The sequence below is a fragment of the Sylvia atricapilla genome, chromosome 1 (genome assembly GCF_009819655.1).
Source record: "Sylvia atricapilla isolate bSylAtr1 chromosome 1, bSylAtr1.pri, whole genome shotgun sequence".
Classification (NCBI taxonomy): Eukaryota; Metazoa; Chordata; class Aves; order Passeriformes; family Sylviidae; genus Sylvia; species Sylvia atricapilla.
Genome location: NC_089140.1, coordinates 20,777,993 through 20,801,829, shown reverse-complemented (window position 1 = coordinate 20,801,829; position 23,837 = coordinate 20,777,993). Strand labels below are relative to the sequence as shown.

At 44.1% G+C, this 23,837-nt stretch overlaps 1 protein-coding gene across 1 annotated transcript in view; it reads right to left on the bottom strand.

The window, feature by feature from the left end:
* Positions 1-13,188: 13,188 nt before the first annotated feature.
* Positions 13,189-23,837, bottom strand: part of RSU1 (Ras suppressor protein 1) — a 103,284-nt gene continuing 92,635 nt past the window's right edge. The window contains exon 9 of the mRNA XM_066316799.1: positions 13,189-13,644. Coding sequence (XP_066172896.1) covers positions 13,542-13,644 — 103 coding nt within the window. The 3' untranslated portion in view covers positions 13,189-13,541. The remainder of the gene's footprint in view (positions 13,645-23,837) is intronic.

Genomic DNA, 23,837 nt, shown 5'->3' with positions numbered 1-23,837 from the left:
AAACTCGTTCCTGTGCACGGGCCTGCTCCCTCATGTGTGGCATGGTTTGGTTTTTTCCTTCCCAAGCCAGAAGTGAAGAATATAGGCAGGAGCTCAGCAGGGCCAGAGGGATGCTGTTGCCCAGGTGGGAGGCAGCTGCTGGCTGGCAGGTTTGTGCTGCAGAGCTCAGAGCAGGGATGGCACCAGAAGCAAGAGCTTCTGCATGCCGCTGTACCCTGAAATGCCTCCCTGCCTGCCCATGCCCTCCCCCTGCACCCCAAGGATCTGGTCCTCGAGCATGTGAGTGCAGATTGTGCTGCTGATGCTATTTGTATCCAGCAATTTTTTAAAGCTCAGTGATTTAGACTGACAAATGTATTCTGATTTCCTAATATGTTTTCTTCACATCTTTGCTGTGTTTTTCCATGAGAATTATTCTGTTCAGCAGCCTGGGAAAAAACAATCAACAGCTAGAAGGTGTATTCAACTTCAGAATTTTGTAGAGGATTATAATGCCTCATCTTTTTTATTTTTCCCTCTGAAAATGTATTTGTATCTGTGTTTCCTCCACTGGCACTATCCTATAGCTCTGTGTTTAACCTGATATTCTGCCACCACTCCTGATTCTGTTGATGTGTCTCTGTGAGGTTGGTCTGTCATGCTGATATTTTGCTCCCACTTTTTCCCTGTTGCACTGTTGTTTAGCAGCCTCCTCACAGAGCACCTCGAAGGCTGATTTTAGTGATGCTGCAAGTGCTCAGTGAAGCCCTCTTCAAACACAGCCCTTAGCTGAGAAACACGATGAGGGGGGCCCAGAACTGGGGAGAAGTGGACATACTTGAGCAAACACTGCAAAAGGGATGAGATTCTGGAGCTGCTGGGTTGAAACATTTGACTGCATCACAGGCAGCAGATGAGGACAAATTTTTGACTTTTCTGCAAACCTGTGGGTTTTGACTGTAACTGCAGATGAATGTCTCAGTGTGTCAGGAGATGAGAAATCTTAGAAACACCAACAGAATACCAAAAGTGCTGCAAGGAAACAGAGCTGATTCAGTTTCTTGCCTTACTTAGTAATCAAAGAAGTTGCTTTTGATAGCTTGCTCGTGAAAAAGGCTTTGTCATTTTTCTTCCAGAAATTAGCAAAATAAACTCCAGAATTTATTTGAACTACTGTCAGGATGCCAAAACGATGCAGGGAGTGGGACAACTGTAAAAGCTGTATTTTTAGGACTTATTAGGGGAGACCAAGCCCCCATCTTTGTCATGATTTAATCAGAGCCACCAACCTGTGCTCATAGGTCCCAGAAATACAGAAATCTAGCTAGGCACTGGTGGGATTTTTGAAGACTGCCCAAGAAAGTGCTATTACACTCATACTGGTTGAGTTGAACAGGCTTGAGTGACGGCAGACAAGTAATTCTACAGTGGATAATTAAAAAGATTACATACTGGTATAGAAGGAGTTTGCATGATGAGTGAGCTTTGCTATCTGGGAGCTATTTCCAGCATGATGGATACAAAGTTATCTGAGCATGCTAGACATAAAATTCTCTTTTTAATCCATTATATGAATAGGCCAGATTGTTTTTAGAGATGGTGCCTAAATTTCTGTTTAGAGCTAAGTTTCTATACTCTACAGAGGCGCAGATTTTACCTGTGAGATCAGGATGAATGCAGACTTTCTGTTTAGGAGGAAAGATCCAGAAACAGAGCACTGCTTTGTGCTTAATCCCATTCAAAGATTCTTCACAGTCATCCAGGTCTTGTGGCCAATTCAAAAAGGGAAGAGGGGGAAGAGGAGAGACCCAGGCCTGGTAGAAGGTTCTCTGCTGATACGGCTTGGCTGCAGAAAGAAAGCCTGTTTGTTACCAGTATAAAAAAGTTATTAGGAATTTCTTCTGGACCTGAGTGTTGACACTCCAGTGCCCAACATCCATGAGAGCTAAGATTTTCCATATGTTAAAAATTGTAATGCATAATATGTTTGTCCATTTTTCTCCCAAAATGTTTTTAGGGAGACCAAGCTGCAGAGAACCGAACAAATCCAGATTTAAATCTTCCTTGCCTCAAATGTTCTAATGATGCTTCTCTGACCTGTGCTCCCCGGTTTATGTGCCAACCTTGGCTCTGAAAACTTACTGACATTCTTTCCGAACTGCACTCACCCACCATAGCCCTGCTCATTTACTGTGCACACCCCACTGGTAACCCCAGGAATGCAGTGGCGGGTAACAGCTGAGTTTGCTTACAACTTGATGTCCTATAGCCCATCATGCACAGAAGGGGAAGTCACTTCCCAGGCTGCCTGAAAGGGGCATTGTGACTGATGGAAAGAAGAATACAAGACCCATACCAGAATACCAAATCTCAGATTAAAGCATTTTGTACTACAGAAGCAGTTTAACATACTTTGCCCAGAAGGAAAGTTCACAAGAAATCTGCCTGGCTTTTGGAATCATGAGGGACATGCTCTGTGAAATAAGGGCAGAGGATTGCCACTGTCATGCTATTAGACATTTTCAGATATCCACATAAGCCCTAGATTTCAGAAATGTGGAAATATTGCTTTTTTGCCACAGACCTTGGATACAGAGGAGTTCATTTTGAGGAGTCCTCAGTGCCCAGTCTTTGCAGAGGTAGCAGCAGGAAGGGCACCCACTGGGGCAGGCTGTTCCTCTGCCCCTGCCCAGGGCACCACACTCCCTGTCTTGGCCCTGAAAGTTTATTTCTCTTCGTAATATCTTGCAAGTCCCATCAGATGCATCCACCTTCACCCACTCCCTTTAGAAGTCTGAGCCTTTGCCCTGGGTTTACTAAACCCATTCTTTTTGAGGTGGTACCACCTGACTCCTAAGCCAGGCTGAGGAGCAGTCACTTCTTCAGGTCTCTCAGCAATGTGGTGAGTTCAGCCTTGAAGGCAGATGAGCCCTCTTGCTGGCTGAAACACTGAAATGGAAAATGTTGACTGAATGAGACAGTCTGAACAGAACATGAGCATTTCCTACTCTATCACGCTTGAGGTTTTTGATCATTGATGCTACAGGTTACAAACATATCTTCCATCCTCCTGGAACAGCCACCACACAACTTGTGAAGTGAGAAGGGGGAAGATAGGAAGCCCTATCAGCTAAAAAAGCTAAGGCATGAGGCAGAACAAATGTGCTTTGGGTTTCATCAGTAGTTTTGCACCCAAATGATGGCTGTTACCTGGACAATGGTCTTGCATGATGGCATCAGTCACTCTTCAGCCTAAATTCCTGGTAACCCTTATTAGCAGAGTGAACTCCTGCAGTGGCTGCTGACATCTGCTTCTGTCTCCTGTAGTGTCATGTTGTGTTCCAGCAAATTGAGGCATTGCAAAATCTTGAAAAAAGGAGTTGTGATCTTTGTGAAAATGTTTAGAATTTAGGCCTAATTTTATTTTCTTTCCTGTTAGGAAATGTCTGCCATGGCACCTGTAACCAGGAGAGCAGGTCTGAGGGAAAAAGAACATTCCTTTTCTTCTTTTCTAGGGTCAATAAAGAAAAATGACATTAAACAAAGAGAAGGTAGGAAAACAGCTGATTTGAAATGTGTAATAGATACATGGTCTTCTTAAAAAATCCACAGGAACTGATTATCTCAGTTTACAACTAATTTAAGGCAAAATGCAAAAAAATTATGAGGCTGGCCCTAACCATCACTTTAGAGGGGGATTATTCATATTGATTCATAGGAAGTGGTAAATCACTAAAAAGCTGTCTCCATGTCTGTGTTGGTGCAATTGCTCCCAACCACTGTCACTCACTCTTGTAAGGGATTTCTCACTGCTGTGTTTGCAGGGGCAGTCTCCTCTTGCTGCTGTCCCCCAGCCCACTGCTGCTGTCCTGGGAATGCTGGGTCTTGGAGCATGGCTAAGCCACTGGACAGGCTTTGCACAGGTGGGATGTTTGAAGAGGAGGCAGCTCCATCTCCTGTCACGGCCATCACCCACCATATCTAGCCCCTCCTTTGCTTGCCCTGAGCCTAATTGCAGCTCTGTCCTTTCATTTCCCACACCATGGGCCCAGGTGAATGTAGGGAAGAAGCCTCAGGAGAGTGGTGGGTGGCACTGAATCCTCCATTATGTGTGTTCACACTAAATCCTGGCCAGGACTGAATTGTCCATCCCAGGAAAGTCTCTGCATTTGTGAGATGGGTAGGCTCTGTAGCACCTCTTCTGCCTTGGACTGGGCTCCCTCCAGTGCCATCTGCTAATCACCTTCTCCTGTCACAGCTTTTTTCTCCCATCCCCTGTTGTTGGCTTGAGGAACTCCCGTTAACCTGCCTGCTTTCAATACCATAAAAAAATTGGTTTGAGACTCATCTTATTATTCACCTTGTTATATTTCTTCCAGTGTCCAAAACCCGAGGGAAGGGGGGAAAGGAGAAGTTTGAGACCAGTTTTTCTCTGTGATTGCTACAGTGCACCTCCCTGAAGACTCACGCTCACAGGGGTGTGAAGACCTTTATGTCCTGCAATACATCACAAGTGGCTCCTGCCACCAAGTCCTCTCTCCCTCTGAGGCAAGCCCGGGTGCCTGCACCCTGGGGATGGCAGCAGCCCTACTTGCTGCCTTTGAAGCTCACTTGCCATGGCAGAGGCTTACCCGCTTGCAGACACAGCCCCATGCCTGGCTCCAGGGCCTCTGCACCACCTCCTTGTCTGATGGTGATGGGAGGCAACCTCTCACATGTGCCAGTGACATCCCAGTGCTGGCATTGCCTTGGCTAGACAGGGCATCTCAGGAAGTAGGAGCAGTGCACCATGGGACTGCAAATAACTACTGTGGAAATGCAACTTTATTTTCTGTTTCATCTGTATCTGATGCATTCTAACTGAAAACAAGAGTCATGCTTTGGAAAGGAAACAAAGTTTAGTCTTCTCTTCTCTTATTTTTTCATCTTTTTCTTCAAAAGCACAGATCCTCATTCTCTGGATGCTCTCCTTGGTTTTGGGAAGATCTGGCATTTGATGGGACAGAAGCAGTTTGACACATCCTTCCCTCATAGATTCAGACTTTTATCACAAGTCTCTTATTAATGACAATAAACCAGAAAAACTCAAGTGTTTGCCGTTATGGAGGTATTGTTTTGCACTTACCAATGTGGCCTCTTTAGCAAGGACTATTTCTAAGAAAAATGTGGCACCGACTCACCAGAGAGACCTGTGTGCAGGTCCTGTGGACCTTGGAGCAGCACCTTCCTTGCACTGAGAGGAAAGGGCTTCAGTGCTGCCCACTGCCTGGTGTGAATTTATTTTTGCAGTATTTGCCTCTTACCTTTCATTTTCCAGAGGACTTGTGAGCTTCATGAGCACCCAACGAATCCCAGAATTCTTCTTGCCACCCTTGCAATCCCTACTCCAGAGAGAACCTTTCTCCCTCTTCTTGTCACACTGAAGAGTCCTTATCATGGGCTAAGCTTTCCCTTCCTCAAAAGCCCTACATGTTGAGAGTGTTTTTATCAACCTGCACCTCCACTCTTGCATTCCCCAGGGTCCTCTGGTCTCATTTCTGCCTTGTAAGCTCTCAGGCTGCTGTAAAAAATGGTGGTAGAGGCAGGCTGGGATGTCCAGCAGTGTTTGTTTGCAGCGACACCTCATAGGTATTCAGGCTGCTCTCCTCCTTGCTGGTGAGCCTCATCTACAGAGTTTTCCTGCATAAAAAACTGCACATGTCAGAGGGGAAAGACAAATGACGATAGCAATAATGCAGAAGAACATCCTCTGAACATCTGAGAGGGCTGAATCATGAACCACTTTTATCAAGGCATACAAGAGGCACTTAAATATTAGCTGCTGCTTATAAATAATATTGGTATGTTAAATACACACATTTTTTCACAGTTTTATAAAGCGAGTGATCTCTATTTGCTTTCTACTGGAAATCATAAAGTAAAAATCAATGAGCCTATATCAAGCTTGTATTATGGCTCTTGAAGAGCCAACTGACTCTATAAAAATCACTGTTTTTTCTAACGAAAATATAATTAATTGGATTGAGTTGGCAAAGTTTAAGTGCCTTGTCATATTTTGACTGCTATTCAGCGCTTATTGATTTTATAGAACACCCTGTAGATAAATGTAATGATTAATTTCATTTGGTTTACAAGAACAGAAAACTTATATGCAAAACTGGATGTGCTGTTCTATTTTTTTATAACTGGCTGTACCTGGTGGGAGCATGGGTCTAGCTGTGGAGCTACACCAGGTGGCCTGGCCCTTCCCTGGTTTCTTATTTACTCCAAAGAAATTCCATTTTTTCTGCTAAACCTATGGGGTTTGTCATTTCAAGGACTTCAGAGAGAGTATTTTTCAATAATTATTACTTGTGTGTTTCTGTTTTCTTTCTAACATAAGGAACGGTACGTTTTACTCCATGTTTCCTGGTTTGTAAAACCATCAGCTCGAGGTCCAAAACCCAGACCCAGCTCATGAACCCACCTCTAAGTCAGGGCTTGCCATGGGATAGAGAAGGTGTCTCCAGGCTCCTGGTCCAGAGGCCCTGGTGCCCGGGGGTCCCTGTGCTCCTCCCTGCTCCGCTCCAGCAGTCCCAGCCCCACGGCAGCTGGAGTCTCTCCGGGGAGAGGTGCAGCGGAGCGTCACTGCCCTCAAATCCTCAAAGCTGGGTGCGGTCTGGCCGCCCCCCAAATGGGGCAACCGGGGCTGTGAGCCCCTTCACACACACAGCGGGGCTCGGCTTGGTGCACACTCCTTGGAGCTGTTTTCCCCGAGGCTTTGGGGTTATTTTTAGCCATAGTTACAGCACTCGGTGCCACATGGCTGCCTCTGAATTATTTGGTTGCTTAATTGGCGGAGTTGATGTAAAAGCAAAGTGAGGGGAAAGGAAATACCAGAAGCCTCCCTGGGGACACCCTGCCAAGCCTGGGGGTGACAGTCGTGCTCACTGTGAACTGTCTCGGCATGTTTTTGTACCAGCAACACGGGGAACGAACAGGATTTCAGGGCTGAGTTTTAGATCCGCTCTGGGGTTCTCTCCCTGTCCTCTCCGGCTGTATTCTTGCCCCCACTGCTGGCACAGGCGGAAAGTGCATCCCGAGGCGCCGCCGGGCATCCTCCCTCCTGCACGGGCAGCTCCGAGACGCTGGAAGCTGGGCCCAGGCACACACGGTGTCTGCAAGGTACCGGGATTGCAATCAAAGCTTTGATTTTTGTCTCTGCCCTTAGAACGAATTAGTATTGAATGTCTAATCCACAAGGTGTTTAATGAGTCTCTGGGTATAAGCTGGCAGAGCAGAAATCTTTCGAGTAGCCTAAGCCGACCAGAAATGAAAACAGGAAAGTCCTGTTGTACAGTCTGGATGGAAAAATCATATCCCAGGAACTACCTATGCACGGCATTTCTCCAAATCAGTGCTTTCTTCCGTCCCAAACACAGATGCCTATTTCTGTGTGATGTTGGGCAATGACATGTGCCAGGCATGTTTGAGTAGCTGCCTAAAATAAAGGATCTGGATCGATATGCGAGCAAAGTGGTTGAGAATGCTCAGAGCAGGCCACCGACAATATGGTTTCTAAACCCCACCGCTGTGAGGGGGCAGTTGACAAGATCGCCAGTTCTCCGAGCCACTGCTGTTACATCCTAAAACGACACGGAGGGCAAACAACATCCAGCATTAAGTTAAAATCCACTCTCCTACACAGAATCTGAGCCACCCACCCCCAGCACGGCGCACTCCCTCTCCAGCAGCCCGCCATGCTGCAGGCCGAGGCTCAGAGCAGCTCTTTGGCTCTGCTCCCCTGTGGCTGCTCCTTGCTGAGGCACTGCCTCAGTGGTTCCTTCCTAGCCCCACTAAGGACTTTTCCTGCGGCACTTAGTTCCCGGGGAGTGGCGCTGACCGAGCTCGGCGTGGCTCCCGTGGGTTCCACGGGAGGATGGCAGGGCCATGTCCAGGGCAGGAGGTGTTCCTGCTCCTCAGGCTCTGCTTGGCAGCAGCTTCCTGTCGCTGGGAACTACGCGGCCAGCAGCCCGCAATTTCCATGCTGGCAACGCAAAGATTACCAGCCAAAACCACGAGGAGCACTGCCCGGGCTCGGGTACAGGACAAGACTGCCTGGATTATGGTTCTTTCTCCAGAGGATCCATCAAACTGAGGCCCCTTCCAATGAGTCCTTGGTTGCTGCACCTAGGTGAACACTGCAGGATGGCCGCCCTGGGAGAAGGCACCCCATTTAGATGACTACTGAAGCAGTAAGGGTAATTCAGTCCAGGGCTTGCAAAGCACCGGCTGCAGGCACGGATCCCCCCAGGCTGCATGAGCAGCTCGTCCCCCTGCCAGCGCCCAGATGGACACAGCTACGCTCCCATGCTTCTGGCTTGCCTTGGGGGCTGCCTCAGCACCAGGCCATTCGAAACACTACCCTGAATAACTGGGATATCAGGAAAATTGTGAATGTACACTCAGCCCGGGGCTCATCCCTGCTTGGCTGAGCACTGGCTGTACGGTCAGGGCTGCCACTGGCACAGGAGCAGGGCGGAGCAGCAGAGAGGCTCTCGCCTGCAGCAAGGGAGCCAAGGTGAAGAGCGAGTGCCTTGGAAAAGCCACTTTCCCCAGTGCTTTGCCCCCAGTCACACCTTGCCACTAAAGCTGCCTCTGAACACGTCCATCAAGCTGCAGGGGTGAACTCCTGTGACTGGTATTCGCGCAATTGCCGTGTTTCTTGGTCTAAAAATGTGGTTAAAATTTTGCTCTTGAGACACATTGTAAAAATGTCACTTTTCAGGGCTTTCTCACAGCAGGGATACGGTTCCTTGTGAGCTGTAACTCAGCTCCTGCTCCATGGGGGACTAGAGTGGCAGTGCCTGCCCGAGGCACTCACAGGTGAGCTGGAAGGGGAAGCAGGAGCTCAGCTGTGCCAATGGCAGCAGCTTTGGCAGCAGTGCTGGATGGAAACCAACCAGAGAGATTTATAAATCAGTGCTCTTTACAGGCAAATCACTCCCCCTTAGGTAAGAGGAAAGAAAGTATCATGGAGGGGAAGAAAGTCTAACTTTTGGGAGGTTATCATGGCTTCATCCCATAACACCTGCCAGCTCTGGTGTCAGTGCAAGGTAACCAACACATGGCATGAATCTGAGAGTGTAAAAGATGTGTCATTACAAGAAGGAGTAGGAGGAAAATAAAGCAAGTTGACAGCTCACATCCTGTGCCATAATCCTAGAAATTGTTAATATTTACAAAATTAACTAATATAACTGATGACAATCTCACTCCTCCTGGTTGTCATGAGGATATTAACAGTTACCACCCGCTACAAACTGGAAATATTCCCCGTCTCTGGAGCTCCTGCTGCTCAGCAAGCGTGGGGATGCCACAGACTTGGCCTCCCAGCTTTCCTACCAGCCCCAAGCCATGAGCCAGTGTGGAGCACACAAGAACTGTTGGAGCTGGAAATGCCTCCTGACCTCACTCTGCTTCTTGGGAGCAGAGGGTCAGGCAGAACAGGAGAAAAGATTTTTCTCTCCCTGGCTCCTCCAGCAGCACAGGATCCAGCCCTATGTAGTGATGGTGGGGAGAGCCCAGAGTAGGAGGATGGCGAGTACAGAGAGTGCTGGAGGGAAGAGAGGCGAGGGCCACACCGGCTTGGACCATACCTTGGAAGAAGCTGCCAGTTAGGAGAAGCTCCCATGCTGCTGCTGTGATTTGCCAGGTGTCGGGACAGAAGCTAATGGATAAGCAGGTGCTACTGTCATTTCCTGAATGTGAAAGACCTGACTAAAACCAAAATAAAGGTGCTCGAACACCAGTGACTCCACAGAAAACTTATTCCTAGACTAGCAACCACAAAAAGGTGAAACTTTAAAATCAGAGTTGCTGTTCCTCACATATTTTTAAGTAAGAGAGTAAGAGCAGTGCTCATTTTCTGAGAACTGAGATTATTTTTTTTTTTTGTGACTGTTACCTGTTCATCAAGAGGACTGCAGGAGGCAATACAAGGTTGACACCATTAAGTACACAAAAATTTTGAATGGTGCCTGCACAAGCCAAGTTTTCTGGTTTCATTTTGCTCTACCCTTAGCAAGGGGTTAGTTCCCTAAGCCACTCTGCACAGGCACAGCATGTCAGATTTATGGTAATTTTAAAAGGTTTCCTCTGTCAGGGTGTATGGTACACAAAAAATTTGCCATACTCTTTCCAGTTCACAGTATGCAAAACAAAACACAGAATTACCAGCATAACTGTTTTCAAAGAGCTCTCAGGTACAGGAAAGCTGTAAAAAAAGCAAATTTTCTCGTCACAGTAATCATTTTTTCCCCTTGAAGGGGCATGCTGTTGGCTGTATGAGAAGGTGGCTCAAAGAGGCAACCTGAACAAGTGACCCTGAATGAATGAATGAATGGATGGCAAAGATGCCCTCTTCAAGGCAACTTGGGATCAGGGATCTCAATTTCAATTAGGCCAGTGAAACAATACTGATCAGTGGAGCAAAGAGCAGCTTTTCCAGAGGTGGCACAGCACAAGTGCTCACCTAGCTGCAGCTACCAAGGACTCATTGGAAGGGGCCTCAGTTTGATGGATCCTCTGGAGAAATGACCATGGGGACCATCAAAAGCTGCACTGCTCATTAAGTGGTTCACTACAGTAAGATACAGCCACTCCTTTCCTTGAATACAATGAGGAAATGAATGTGACCCAGTAAAATATAACATTGTTTTTAAATATTAAAAAAGGAATGACCTTAGAGAACAGATACATAAAATCATACTCACATTAAAACTGCTGTGTAGTTTGCTCTAAGAAGCTGGCACATTTTTAGAAACACTAAAACCTTAGCACATTACATCCCAGATAGTTTGCCTTTCTTTCCTTGTCTTTTATTCTGCCCTGCACCTCTGAAGCGCATTCCTTTACAACTGATTTTGTTTTCTGTTTGTAAAGCTTTATGCATTTCAGGTTTTCATCATCTTCTGAGATCATTATCTTATGTTTTCATCTTTCTTTTCAAGAAACTTCTTTTTCCACTCCCATCAGCCACCATCTTCAGTATAGTACTTCTCCCTTTAGATTTCTTTTATCCTTCTCATCTTTATGCCTTTCACTTATTCTTCCCCAGGCCCTTCATTCCTGCTTTTGCTTGTCAAAACTGTGTTTCTTCCTCCTTCATGAGGGAAGAAGTGGGAAGGTTGGGTGGATTTTTTTTGCTATGAGCACAAAGAATGCTCCAATCAATACTCTGCAATCCTGCAGAGGAGAGCTTGCATGACTCTTTCAACACTTTCAAAATTTGCAACTGCAGTTAATGAAAGTCTGACTAATGCTTGAAAACCACAATCTTATTTTAAAGCGGTGCTGTAGCTTCCCACCAATAACATCATCAGGTCTTCCCCAACAAGCTTTGAATTTTACATTAGAGACACTGCTCCATGCTTTGAAACACTTGTAGCCCTGTAGCAACTTCTTTTTGCCTAAACCCCAGGACATGGAGTGGGCGATGGACAGTGTCTCAGACACCACCTGAACCTTCATCTCTGTCTGGATTTCTGTTCAAATCAAAGGGAAGATGTATTGCCACTCTACTCACAGAAAGCCATGTCTATGTGTACCCGGGGAGATTTTGGAAGACTAGTGAATCCACTTCAGCTGGAAGTATGTAGAATGTCACCAAGTCTCAAAGTTGGCAGCTGTCTGGAGAGTAATGGTGCAGCCCTGATCAAGTGCCCTCAACCATGGCTGATGTAGCATTCAGTGCTGGGGAGGGATCCAGAGCCTCTTCACCCCTTCTTGACAGATGTTCCCTTGCTATTTATTTTCTTCCAAAACCAATCTGCAATAGTAGTTTGGAAATCTTCTGACATTTCACTGACATTTCTTCAGGACTTTTTGTGGCATGATTATATTGTTGGTAGGCCCTCTCTGTGTTAATACCTACACCACATTTAATTGTGTGCATTCCAGATGGGGCATAGTTTCTGCTGTGAACTCTTAACATGCATCCAACCTAGCACCTTCATGGGCCTGTTTCAGTTGGACCTGTTCCCTAGACAGATCACTTAAGAGGTCTGGAAAATCCCCTGCAGAGCTTGCAACAGATAGAATTGACTGTTCCTGACAAGTCTACCATTTTTACTGTTCTCCATCTGCCTACCAAGACTGCCTCGTTCTTCTTAAGTACTGAAGACCACTTAAAGTGTGTCTAAAGCTTGATGCCAACTTCCTAGTTCTGCTTGCCAATTCAAAAAAATCTGTTGCAAAATATATGTCAATACATTTATTCACAGACTAAGGCAACCATGTTACCTAAATGCTGGGGCAATCCTAAACGCGCTGGAGAGGCGGGTGCTGGTAACAAAAACTTCAGATGGGCTTTTGCAGCAGGCATCACTTCTAGCATGAGATATTTAAAATCTTTTCTTTTTCCACTGAACACAACAGGCCTGTCTCAGCAGTCTGGCATGCTTCCCAGCTTGCCGTCCGGATGGGATGGCAGCCGACACTCGGCAATGGCTTGCTTGGGTATGAAATTCATTAAGTTGGAAATCAAGGGCACAAAGATCACACAAGCAATCCAGGTAAGAATATCTGTCCTTGTTCTTTGAGTTCCCTTTCTGCTCTCCTAAGAATAAAATTGTTTGGGAAACACTGTAGATTTTAGGTTTCTTTTCTCCATTGGTAAAACCTGAAACTATTTGAGCTGTTAAACCATTTGCGGCTTCTGAGCTTGGTGGTGGTGCCAGCTTTGTATAGATAAATATAGACCCATGGCATTTTCAAAAGCCATTAGGAACAGCTCTTCAATATAAGTACTTTAAGCAGAGATTAAACACATTATTTGGGTTTTATGCCTAAAGAAAAAAAATCACTTGAAAAATTGGCAGAAGTACCAGTTTCTTCAAATGACAAAGTTCTCTTCCCCAAACTGAGTCTGGCAATTGGCAGCTCTCTACAAAGACAGGGTTTTTTTTCCACTCTCCCCTTCCCTACTCCTTGATTTCAAAATAACCTTCAAGGCAAAAAGAGCAGTCCACAGGAACATAAAACAAGAAAAAGAAGCTGATTAAAATGTTTCACTCCTTGAACAGAATGCTTTGCATTTTAACTAACTTGGATCAGATAAAATGCTACAACATTCCTGCAGAAGAAATCACCATATTACAGGAAACTGGACACATACATTCCTCAAAGAATTTCCTATTCAGAAGTCCTACTGAAGAAACTAAACAACAATACAAATAAGAGCTTTATTAAAATCACTTGGAATATCGTATGAAATTTAATATTGTATAAGTGCAAACTCCCCTATACTAGGAGGATGTGACACATGTGAAGAGAGGACATTAATATACATATAAATAGAAAACCTAAAATATATTTGACAGTGATATATTAAATGGCTACATAAATGTGACCATAGTTAGGAGCATATGTAATTTTGTTTCCCTTTATAGGTATCTTCTACAGCATTATACATAGTAAATTGCATTTAATTCTAATCTCTGCTTTATTATATGCAATGAGAGATGTGTAGAAATATTGTAGGCACAAGCAAAAGCAATGCAACAGAGGCAGAAACCAGGCACTTATTTGTTCTTGGCTGCCAGAGGTTTACGGCTGATCTTCTTTGACTTGTCATTGTTCTTCTTTGGAGGTTCAGGGTTTGCCTGCATGTGTCGGCCATAAAGACTGTAAAGAAAGGACAAAAAAAAACTGTGATACAACCATTAAACACAGACTTTTACTCTGCAGCACATTAAACAATTTATCTAGTTACTAGAAATAAAAAAATAGGTTTTTATTTTGTCTCAACACACTGAATTTTCTATTAGCTCTCAAGCTGCAGTCATTAACATTTTGTTTTTTGTGACTTTTCAGGGAAGTAACATCAGGGAAGAGAAGGCTTTTGGAGCAGTGAAGGAGCAATCAGTTTTGCCCTCAGAAACTAGCAACCTTTATTCTGCAGTTATGGGACTAAGCCTTGGAAGGCTGCAAGGATGTGTATTCAAGTAGACAATGACAAAAATTGGGTTGAACTGGAGAGATAGAGTGCCTGCTTAGAGCAAAGTGAGCATCATCCCTAACCAGAAAACCCAGGGGCTTGATAATGTGACAGAGAGCAATGGTGTCACAGCTGCCTTTGCAGCTCACACATGATTGATAGCACTGGGACAGATACCAACACATCAATGCCACATTAGTAAGTACCACTGATTAAATGTTGACAAAGTATCCTACAATTAAGACGGCTAGCATTCACTGTGAAGCTAAATGGACTACATGGCTGAGAGGATCTTGCTAAATATCACATAGTAATTAATAGATAATTGATGAGTAATGCTGATTAGAATAAATTAAAAACCTACCCAAAATAAACACAGTTCAAACTTAACTTCCCTTATTGACATAAAGTGCTTTTTGAAAATGCACTTCATGGATTTTGCTTCGGGTAATTTTCTCCATAGAGGCTGCATGGGTTTGTGGTTTGGATTTACACTGGAAACAGTGTTGATAATGCAGAGATATTTTAGTTATTGCTGAGCAGGGCTTGCACAGAGCCAAGGCCTTTTCTGCTCCTCACCCCACCAATGAGAGGGCTGGGAGTGCACAAGTTGTTGGGAAGAGATGCAACCAGCGCAGATGACCCCAATCAACCCAAGGCATAGCCCAGACCATACCACATCCTGCTCATCATAGAAAGCTGGGAGAAGGAATGGGGGATGTTTGGAGTGATGATGTTTGTTTTCCCAAGTAACTGTTACATATGATTTTGGAGGTATTTTCCAACCTTTGTGATTCTGTGACTCTATTCTATTTACCATTCTAATTCTATGTCAGAAGACTAAAAGCTAACACCTGAGCTCTATGATGCTGTATCTGGAAGATACTTCAACCCTGGCATTCTTGGGACTCTGGAGTGGGATTAGAGCTTCTTGTAGGGTGGGTGGAGAGGCAGTGCTTGCTTTCACCTTCTCAGCAGTTAAGTTTTTTGTGTCATCCTGCTAAGCAGGCTGCTGTCAAGGTGTACTGTAACCGAACAGCCTTGCTCAAGGAAAATACAACTGTAAACTATGACATTACTTCACCTTACTGAAATTTTATGTGTGCCATCACCTACTGTCAACAAGGGATCAGGTGGCATTTCCTGATGAAAGCAGAGAGCCCTGACCCTCTGTGATAACCACATGCTTCATATTAGCTACAATACCCATATTTTTCTTTTATTTCTTAAGAGATACAGCTCCAGCAGCACAAGGCTGTATTTTATCCAAATACACAGTATGTGTATTAATCAAATATACATCCTAAATAACTCCTGTTTTGGAAGGTGTAAAGTGAGTTAAGTGAGGGAGTCTATGGAAGGAGATGGTTCAGCATTATGAAAAGCTATCACTGTAGAAGAACACAGAAGTGACATTCAAGGAGGCTGTCCCATCAGAAACTGACCCAGGACAGAAGTAGTCAGGGAACAAGCAACATCTTGTTCTGAGTGATATGCAGTGCAGCATTTGAACCACTGCCAGCAGTAATTTTGTAACTCTTAGAAGATAGCACTAGTTAGGTAAATACAAAATTAACTTTCAAGCTGTTTTTTTGCCTTTTAAAAGTCTTTATTTGGGACTTTAGGCACTGATTAACAGAGAATCCAGTGATCCACTGTATCTGACCACAAAACCCCTTTGGGGATAGGAACAGAAGTTCCCTATCACTATCCCGTGTTCCACACCTTGCTGCCCCACAGCTCCTTTGCCCTGTTCGTGCCAACCCGAAGAGGACTGAGACAGCTTAAGTGGTTGACAAGTGTTATATACTCTCCTTTTGCTCAGGTTGGTTTAAGCTCCCCCTTTTTGTTATGGAAACTTTATGTAAGTTCCCCTCTCAGGTGATCCTTTGGGCATTCATTCTGCCTCTCATTCCCTCCTTTCTCAGAGCAAATGTTCAAACATGTGGACTGTCAGACCTCAGGTCAATGAACTTTCCTGAAGAAAAAGGGTGTCATGGGAATTCTGCTGACTACAGAATGTAGAAATGTAGAAAACCTGAATACTGACAATTTTGAATTAACTTCAGAGTTCTGGTAAAGTCTACTTGGGCAATGCCTTTTGACTGTGAAAAGAGGTCCAGAAGCCACTGCATGCATTAAGCAGTAAAAATACCAACTGACCTGTAGATATTTTTGGTATTTTGTCCTTACAATATTCAGTAACGGTGCCCCAGCAACTCCCTTTACCCCATGCGAATACTACATCAGTAGTAACAGATGTACATGAGCTGAAGGCATCTACAGCACTTTCACATTCTTTTAACCTATTTTCATGTCCAACCACTTCTATCAGCATGAGCACCAAAGTGTCATCCAGCTAAGTAATTACTGGGTTTGAAATAGGAAAATCAAACGTATCCACTTAGGTTTCCTTGGCAAAATGAGAGGCAGTTTCAATGCACACTGCTATTCCAACTGAAGATGAGTGCTCTCATCTGCTAGTCAAAGAGCAAGGATCAGACATATTCAGATTATACTAGCCTTCACACAAAGGGTTTCTCTCTTCTGTCTGCATATATCAAATATGAGGAGACATATGGTGTCACAACAATATTTAAATACAATAATGACTGTGATAATGCCTCTGGGACAGAATTTGCCTTCTGTCACACTAGGGAAATGAGAATTCAAAATTCTCAGTGAATTTACGGTACAGCAACAGACACCACTTTTACAGCACACAGGGGAAAAAAAGCTGCAGGGAAAAAAAAAAAAAGGCAAAATAAAAACACTAATGGAGCTTTTTCTGCACAGAGAAGCAATTACCTGACCTCCACAAGAACCTATAACCCTTTAGTTTTAGTAGATGTGAAGTTTGCATAAAGCCTTTAATAATTACTGGAAAGACACAGAAAGAGCTGTAGCCAAGCCGTACAAGCTAGGTACATACTCCTGTTCTGCCCAACCAGAGTCAGATGTGTTAGGCAGAGATATCTGCACATCATCCTCGGCAGCAGAGGTCAGCTGAAGACATCCACACAGACAGTTCTGCTGCTCAGCTGAAGGATGGTGATGTGCTAGAGGATGGCACCTTGACACAGCTGTTTGCATGACTAGACCCTCAGCCAAGGCAGACTGTCTCCATAAACACACAAAAGAATTTTGACGCAATTGTGGCTACAGTTTCAAGGCAGATTTGTGAGATAAATGCTGATAACACATTCATGGCAGTGCCTTCCCACTGAATATTTTGAAATGTCATCTGTTCCCAGTGCTGGTACAGCTCTGAGCAGGACGCTACACACAACTTGAAGACCAAATCCTCTGCTGAAGGACAAAATCCGGAGTGCAAACAAATATTTGAAATGCTTGCAGTTTGCAGGAACAGTCAGAAGCTGGTTACTATAACCACAGCTCACAAACTGTGGAACCCCTGTCAACTTAGCAGCTACAGTATTGCAGACAGACTTCTCATCACATTAAAATTAAAGGGGAGACTACATGCAAGACTGAAAGCCCTCAGATAGATGCTCTGAGAAGCTTTCTTTCCTTATATATATATTTAAAAGTATCTTTCATAAAAAAATATTTCTTTGTATGCAGATGTAAATGTTAACAAAATCTTCCTGCATTCTCCACCTGTCCACTGGAAGTAGCAAACGACAGCAGCATGGCTGCTGCAGCAGCAAAACTAACAACATCAAGTGAGAAAGATGCTCATTAAACTTCATCATTCTGTCTACTTTAATGACGCTTTTACTTAATAAAAATTCCGTAAGTAGTTGCAAGGATATTAGGCAAGGTCTCTGGTTATGTATCAGGGGTCTAAGCTGTCACTAGCAAGCATGCAGTTCAGGAGAGGCATTCCCAAGAGGAGAGAGTGAATACAGCTTTCTTGTAATAAATTCAGAGAGAATCAATAACCACAGCTTGCCACATTACTTAAGCATTTAGGAAAGTAGGTGATCCTTCTAAATTAAACCACAAATTGCTAATTGCTGCAATTTACAGCATAAGATCAGGCATGGAACCTTGTAACTTGAAAGCATACAGTATTGCTACCAAAATCTCTGAACTTAAAAACAGAACCACAGTTAAAATTCCTAAATTCATAAAGGTCAAGAGTCACTTTGAAAAACAAATTCAGCACAACTACCTTCAATTTTTCTCTCTTGGACAACAAAACGCTCACTAGCCAAGGGCTACATGCTCCCAGAGATAAGGGAGAACTTGTGTAAGCTGGGGAACTAGTGCGAAGTGTTTGAGGCATACATTGATTTTTTTGAGTTTAAACATTTTGAAAGAGAATTTCAAGACTGAGCCATGAGAAATACACTGGTCTCACTTTATGTCTGTTACAGATCTACAGGGTGAGAATGCAGTATAAAAAGGACCACACATTTAAATACGGTCCTGGAGAGATGCTATCTCCAGCTATGTACTATAATCAGGGAAACAAGGTGAAACATTCCAGCTCTGCCTGATTCTTCAAAAGCTGAAGTTCAGGGTCAGGCAGGTATTCAGGGCTCAGACAAAGCCTCAAAGTGGGTATTCACAGTGACCTCAACAGCACAGTCCTAAGCGCCAGCTGATGAAGCAGGAGAAGGGAGGGCTGAATCAGTGTTGGTATCACTAGAAACCCAAAGCTGACAGAAGTGCTTGCATGACTGATACATGCTAGCTACCCTGCATTACTTGCAATTCACACGCACTTAGAGAAAGGTGCTTTTGCCACACCAGTATTTGCATAGCTAATTGTTGCTCTGGTGTCCCCTCTGAGTGAGTGGGATGGACCTTTTCTATGTGGGAGCTGCCCACATGTCATCCTCTCAAACCACATAGTCTCTCTCCCAGGGAAGGGACATATACTGGCATTTAACTGGTCAGCGACCCACCAGTGAGAGAAAACAGTGGAGGTTAAAATTACTGTGCAAGTATCATATTATGGTGGTAGTTCATCAATAATGTTTTTAGTCTTTGTGATGTAACTCAGATGATCTCAATGAAGAGGAACACAGCATGGGTAAGTGAAACCAGTATCTGTTTTCCTTACACCTCAATGGCAAACTGCAGCTTTAGGATTCTTAGTAAGGAAAACCAGACACAAGTGATTCATTTTATTCAGCTGACTTTTTGCCCTTTGTTTTCAAGTGCTCTGAGAGCAGATGGCAGCAATGTCAGTGATGTTCATCATCTGACACTCTCTCAAGTTTTTTCAGAACCACTCAGTTTTGGCCTGTGCCTGTCTGTGCAGCTCTCTCCTGCTCCGCGATGGAGACAGCACTGGCTGGATGAAGGGGGCAGGTGCTGGTAGTGCCACGTGCTGCAAGAGCTTCTGGGTCACTGAACCTGCAGCTCTCAGTGTGCTGAGAAACTGTTCCACTATTTTTATGTCTGTTAACAGTGTGTCCTCCTCTGCAGCCCCCTACCACTCTGGGATGCTTAATGCTTCAGACTGTCCCAAATCTATACACACCAGAGCCCAGCCCAACATACTCTCAAGTTTAACAACCTGTGTTATTTTTCTGTTCCTTCCACCTGCCTCACTTACCTTCATAACCCACAGTTCCTGCAGACTTTGCCTGTCACTGTTCTCCCTAATTCCCCCTAACTCCTGCATTTCACCTTTTAATGAGACTTTCTGCATCACAAGAAATCCCTAATACCCTCAAATTTTGGGTCTTCACAGGCACTCGTTAGGGGAACTGATTATCTCTTCCCATCTTGGATTAGGGGTTTTAGCTAGTTTCATATTTTGGAGCCCAAATTAGATAAGAAGATGAGCATTCAGCACAATTTTCAAGCCTATGTCTCCCAGTCAGTGGAGATCTGGCTAATGAAGCAGCCAGTGGAGTAAAGAGCTTTTTGGGTGATGAGGTACAAGTGTCTGCTGTGAGATGCTTAGCTGCACTCTCTGTTAAAGATTTTCACCAGCTACAGAGGACAGTGGGTAGCTAGCTGACACGCAGACACTCATGTTTAGCTATTTTAAAATGCTAGATGGAGTCCACCCAACCACTCCCTCTATGTTCCCACTCTGCACTCTCACAAGCTGTTAGCTACCTTAGAGACTCTGCTGAGTCACACAGTCCAAAGTTGACTTACTCAGAATTCCTGCCTAAAAACACTCCAAATCTCAACATGCAAAAAAAAAAAAAAAAGTATTCTGCCAAAACTTTCTGGAGCTCACTGTTTCAGCATTTGTGTAGAATGTGCACCTTCCAAAATAAATGTGTCTCCTACTGGCTACTTCACCATTCAGTTTTCCACAGGGCTCCCTTCTGCTGGACCCCTCTACCCCAGTCTATCTGCTATTCTGTATACCTGAAGAAAAGAAAGACTCAACCTGTACATGCCACATTTCCCACCCTCTATCCCTACAGGTTACTGTCAGAGGCAGACCCTGACCAGAGGGACCTCTGGCCTCAGCTCAGAGGTTCCAGACCACAGACTGATGTGTCAGTGAAAGGAGATTTGAGCTGAGGTAACTATGATTTACAAACACTTGCTCTACTATTGGGCTGGCAATAGATGGATGATTTTAATTCTGCCAGACACATTTGCTCTTAGAATTGTTAATTTAATCCTTGCTTCTTTGAACTCACCATCTTGCATGTTATGGGGAATTGGTGTCCTTTTTTTCCATAAAGGAATTCCAAGTAGGTGTTAGTATTTCTTTAATTAATACACAGTAATAAAAGAAAGCCTTCTCCTTATATTCTCTGAGGCTAGCAGCCTTTTGAAGCAAGTACTTTAAATGTGAGGCTTGTAAGGGATGCACAGCTGGAAGCTCATAGAAGCCTAACAAAAAAAAAAAAAGATTTTTTAAAAAGGAAAAAATGTAGAGGCCAAGATTTGCAAAGCTGGCTAATGATTTTGCATACCCAACCTGAAAGACGTTACAAGAAGCATGGCTTTTGGCAGACACAATTTTGAAAGCACAAGGAACACTAACATCTAGTTTCTGAAAGACCTATCTTGATACCCAGGGACCCCAGCACTGAAAATCTTCAGCTGTGCTACAAATCCAGAGAGACACACAAGGGGAGGCCTCCATGGAACTGTCACAAAGATGGAAACGACAGGGCATGCTTATTCTTATTTCTTTCAAAACAGAGACAAATAGGATTTGAGATTTCACCTAGAGAATCTATTATGCTGATAAAACAACCCCCAGCTAGGCCAGTATAATGAAACAGCAGCCTGAGAGGACAAGGGAGAGAACAATTTATTTCTGCATGTGGATACTCCTATCAGACAACTTCAATTATGAAGACTTTCTTACCTGGGACTCAGATCTTCAAGCACACTCAGGCCTGATCTCCTTTCTCATGCTTCATTCTGAATAGAGCAATGAGCTGTTGAGCCTACACGTGCAGACCAGTCCCAGAATCCACCCCAGGCAGGAAAAAACTGCATAGGCCAGAAACTAAAGTCCTCAAGGGTAAGAACTCCCATAGATTGCAGTGGAATATTTTCCTACTTGTTTTCACAGATTAAACAGTGCTCTCCTAAGTAGGAGAGTGCTATTTAATCCAATTTAGCACCAGATACAGGCATCAGTTTAAACTCTGAGGGCTGAGGTATCTACAAGAACAAATGGCATCCTACAGCTAATTCATCAAAACCAATAAGGAGCCACAGAAACTGCACGGGCATGCTCAGCTTCCTTGGCAGATGCCAGCACAGGAAGCTGCAGATAAAAATGCACCGCTAAGAAGGAAAAAGACAACTCAAGTGAGAAAGAACTGTGCTCTGTTTACTAAAGTGATCTGTATCATCACAACTCTTATCTTTATGCATTAGTAATTTGTAAGTATGCAATAGATGAATCAACAGTTGGTCCATTTCCCATGTTGTTGGGACAACATTTAAGGCCACCTGCCTGATCTCAAACTAACCCTGGACAGGCAGCAAACACGGTACAGAAAACATACTGGCAGGCAGCACAGACATCCTCCTGGAGACAGCTGAGCACAGTATTCTTCATTCTTATGCTATTTTAATGTTGTTGTCCACGTGGAGTCCTTTGGGCTTCAGTAAAACAGTGCTCACTTTCCTTTTTGAATGCTACACTGCTGCTCAGATAAATGCCCTTACATAATCTTTATTATTGATTTATTACATGCATTTTGCTGTGTACCTAATTAACATTTAAAAAAAGGAAAACAGAGGGCAAGAATAGCTAAGTGCAAGCTAAGGAACTTTCTTTAAGTTATTTTATGTCTGACAGATATGTATTTCTTTTCCAGTAACTAGACAAAGTGTACCAATAAAATGTATAGAAGGGACTCTGGGGAAATACTGATACAGAGAGTCTATTTTTTCCTTTTTTTTAAAGCAAAATTGAAGTGTCTGAGTTAATCTGAGTCTGCTCTGCTGCACAATGAAGATGACCAGTTTCACTGGCAGTAGTATGGAGAACATTCAGGCGACTGCAATCCCCCCCACACAGGGTTTAATCAGCAGCCCTGTTCTGCTGGGCTGGCTCACACACCTCTTGCAGAGTATCTGCCTCTGCCATCCCAACTGGCTGTAGAGCCAGCTCTCCAACAGCTCCTTAAAATAAACATAAGGACTGAACACTGATAATGGACACAGAGATAAGGTGGGGAACTCAACCAAAGTAACCTCTCCAAATCACCACCTTTGAGACCCTCAAAGGGGAAGGAAAAAGTCTCAGTCCCGTCACACAATCCGTTTGTGTGACCCAACACAAGAAACTCTCTGGAAGGCCATGTGAGCTCTGCTGCCCACTGTGTAAAGGGGGCACAGAATTTACTGTGGGATGCTTAGACAGAGTTTTGGGATTGAACAAGAGTATTTAAAGATTATACAGGACTTAGGAGTTCTTACGAGGACAGAGCAGTAGAGTGGGAGTGACCAAGGATGACAGCAGAGAACAAGTGCAGGGAAAAAAGAGGATGAGGCAGGGAATAAATGAGGTCAACAGTGTGCAAGCAGGGGAGGTCAGAACACTTGACTGGCAGAACTCCATGCCAAATTACCTTGACTTTGTCCTGCCTAAACCCTGTTTCTAGTTGTTTTCTGTGTGAATGTGCCCTCTGTTCTGGCAGCATACATACATGTCCCATCAGCAAAGTTCAAGATAGATCAGCTGGTCAACAGCATGGACTGAGTCCCAGATACTGCAGCAGCCAAGGGACTCCAGGATCAGTGAGTGCCCAGAAAGACTGAGGGCATGTAGGCTGGTGAGACTGCTTCTGGGGGCCTGATATTTGAAACTATCAAGACTGGGGAGCCGGGTATCAGAGGGATCCTTGGCACAGGGTTTTCCCTAAGCATTGCAGGGAAAGGTGTTGAGTGCAGTCAGGCTGTTGTTTGTTTTCTCTGTGTTCATGTGTCCATCTGTCCTCCCACCAAGCTTATCTGCCCATGGCTGGCCACGTGTATATACGTGCTCTGAGTCTGTGGTTAGCCTTGCTACTGCCAGGACAAGAGAACAGGGATATGGAGCAGTTACTCACTGCCATCAGTGAAGGAATTTACTTGGTTCCTCCACGACACTGGATTTAGCTGCTCAAAAGCACTACCAAGAAGAAGGTGAAAAATAGAGGAAACTTACTTCACATTATGGCAACACTGCACTGAAAATGTTGCTTTTTGACACAAAGGACCACATCTGAAGTATTACATGTCTCAGACATTCTGAATTCACTTGGCCATACAAATTGGCTTTGTTTAAACTCGTGATGGATACACTTTGCAGAAAAGCTGTTCTTAGACAGAATTTTTGAACAAGCTTTAACAGGTCAATGAAAGTCTTTCCAGTTCCCAAACACAGCCCTTCCAACTACTCTCTGGCCAATGTGGGTATAAACATGCTAATTATGTCAATCTTACAACAGTAAGTTGTGCTCTGACAAATCAACAGACA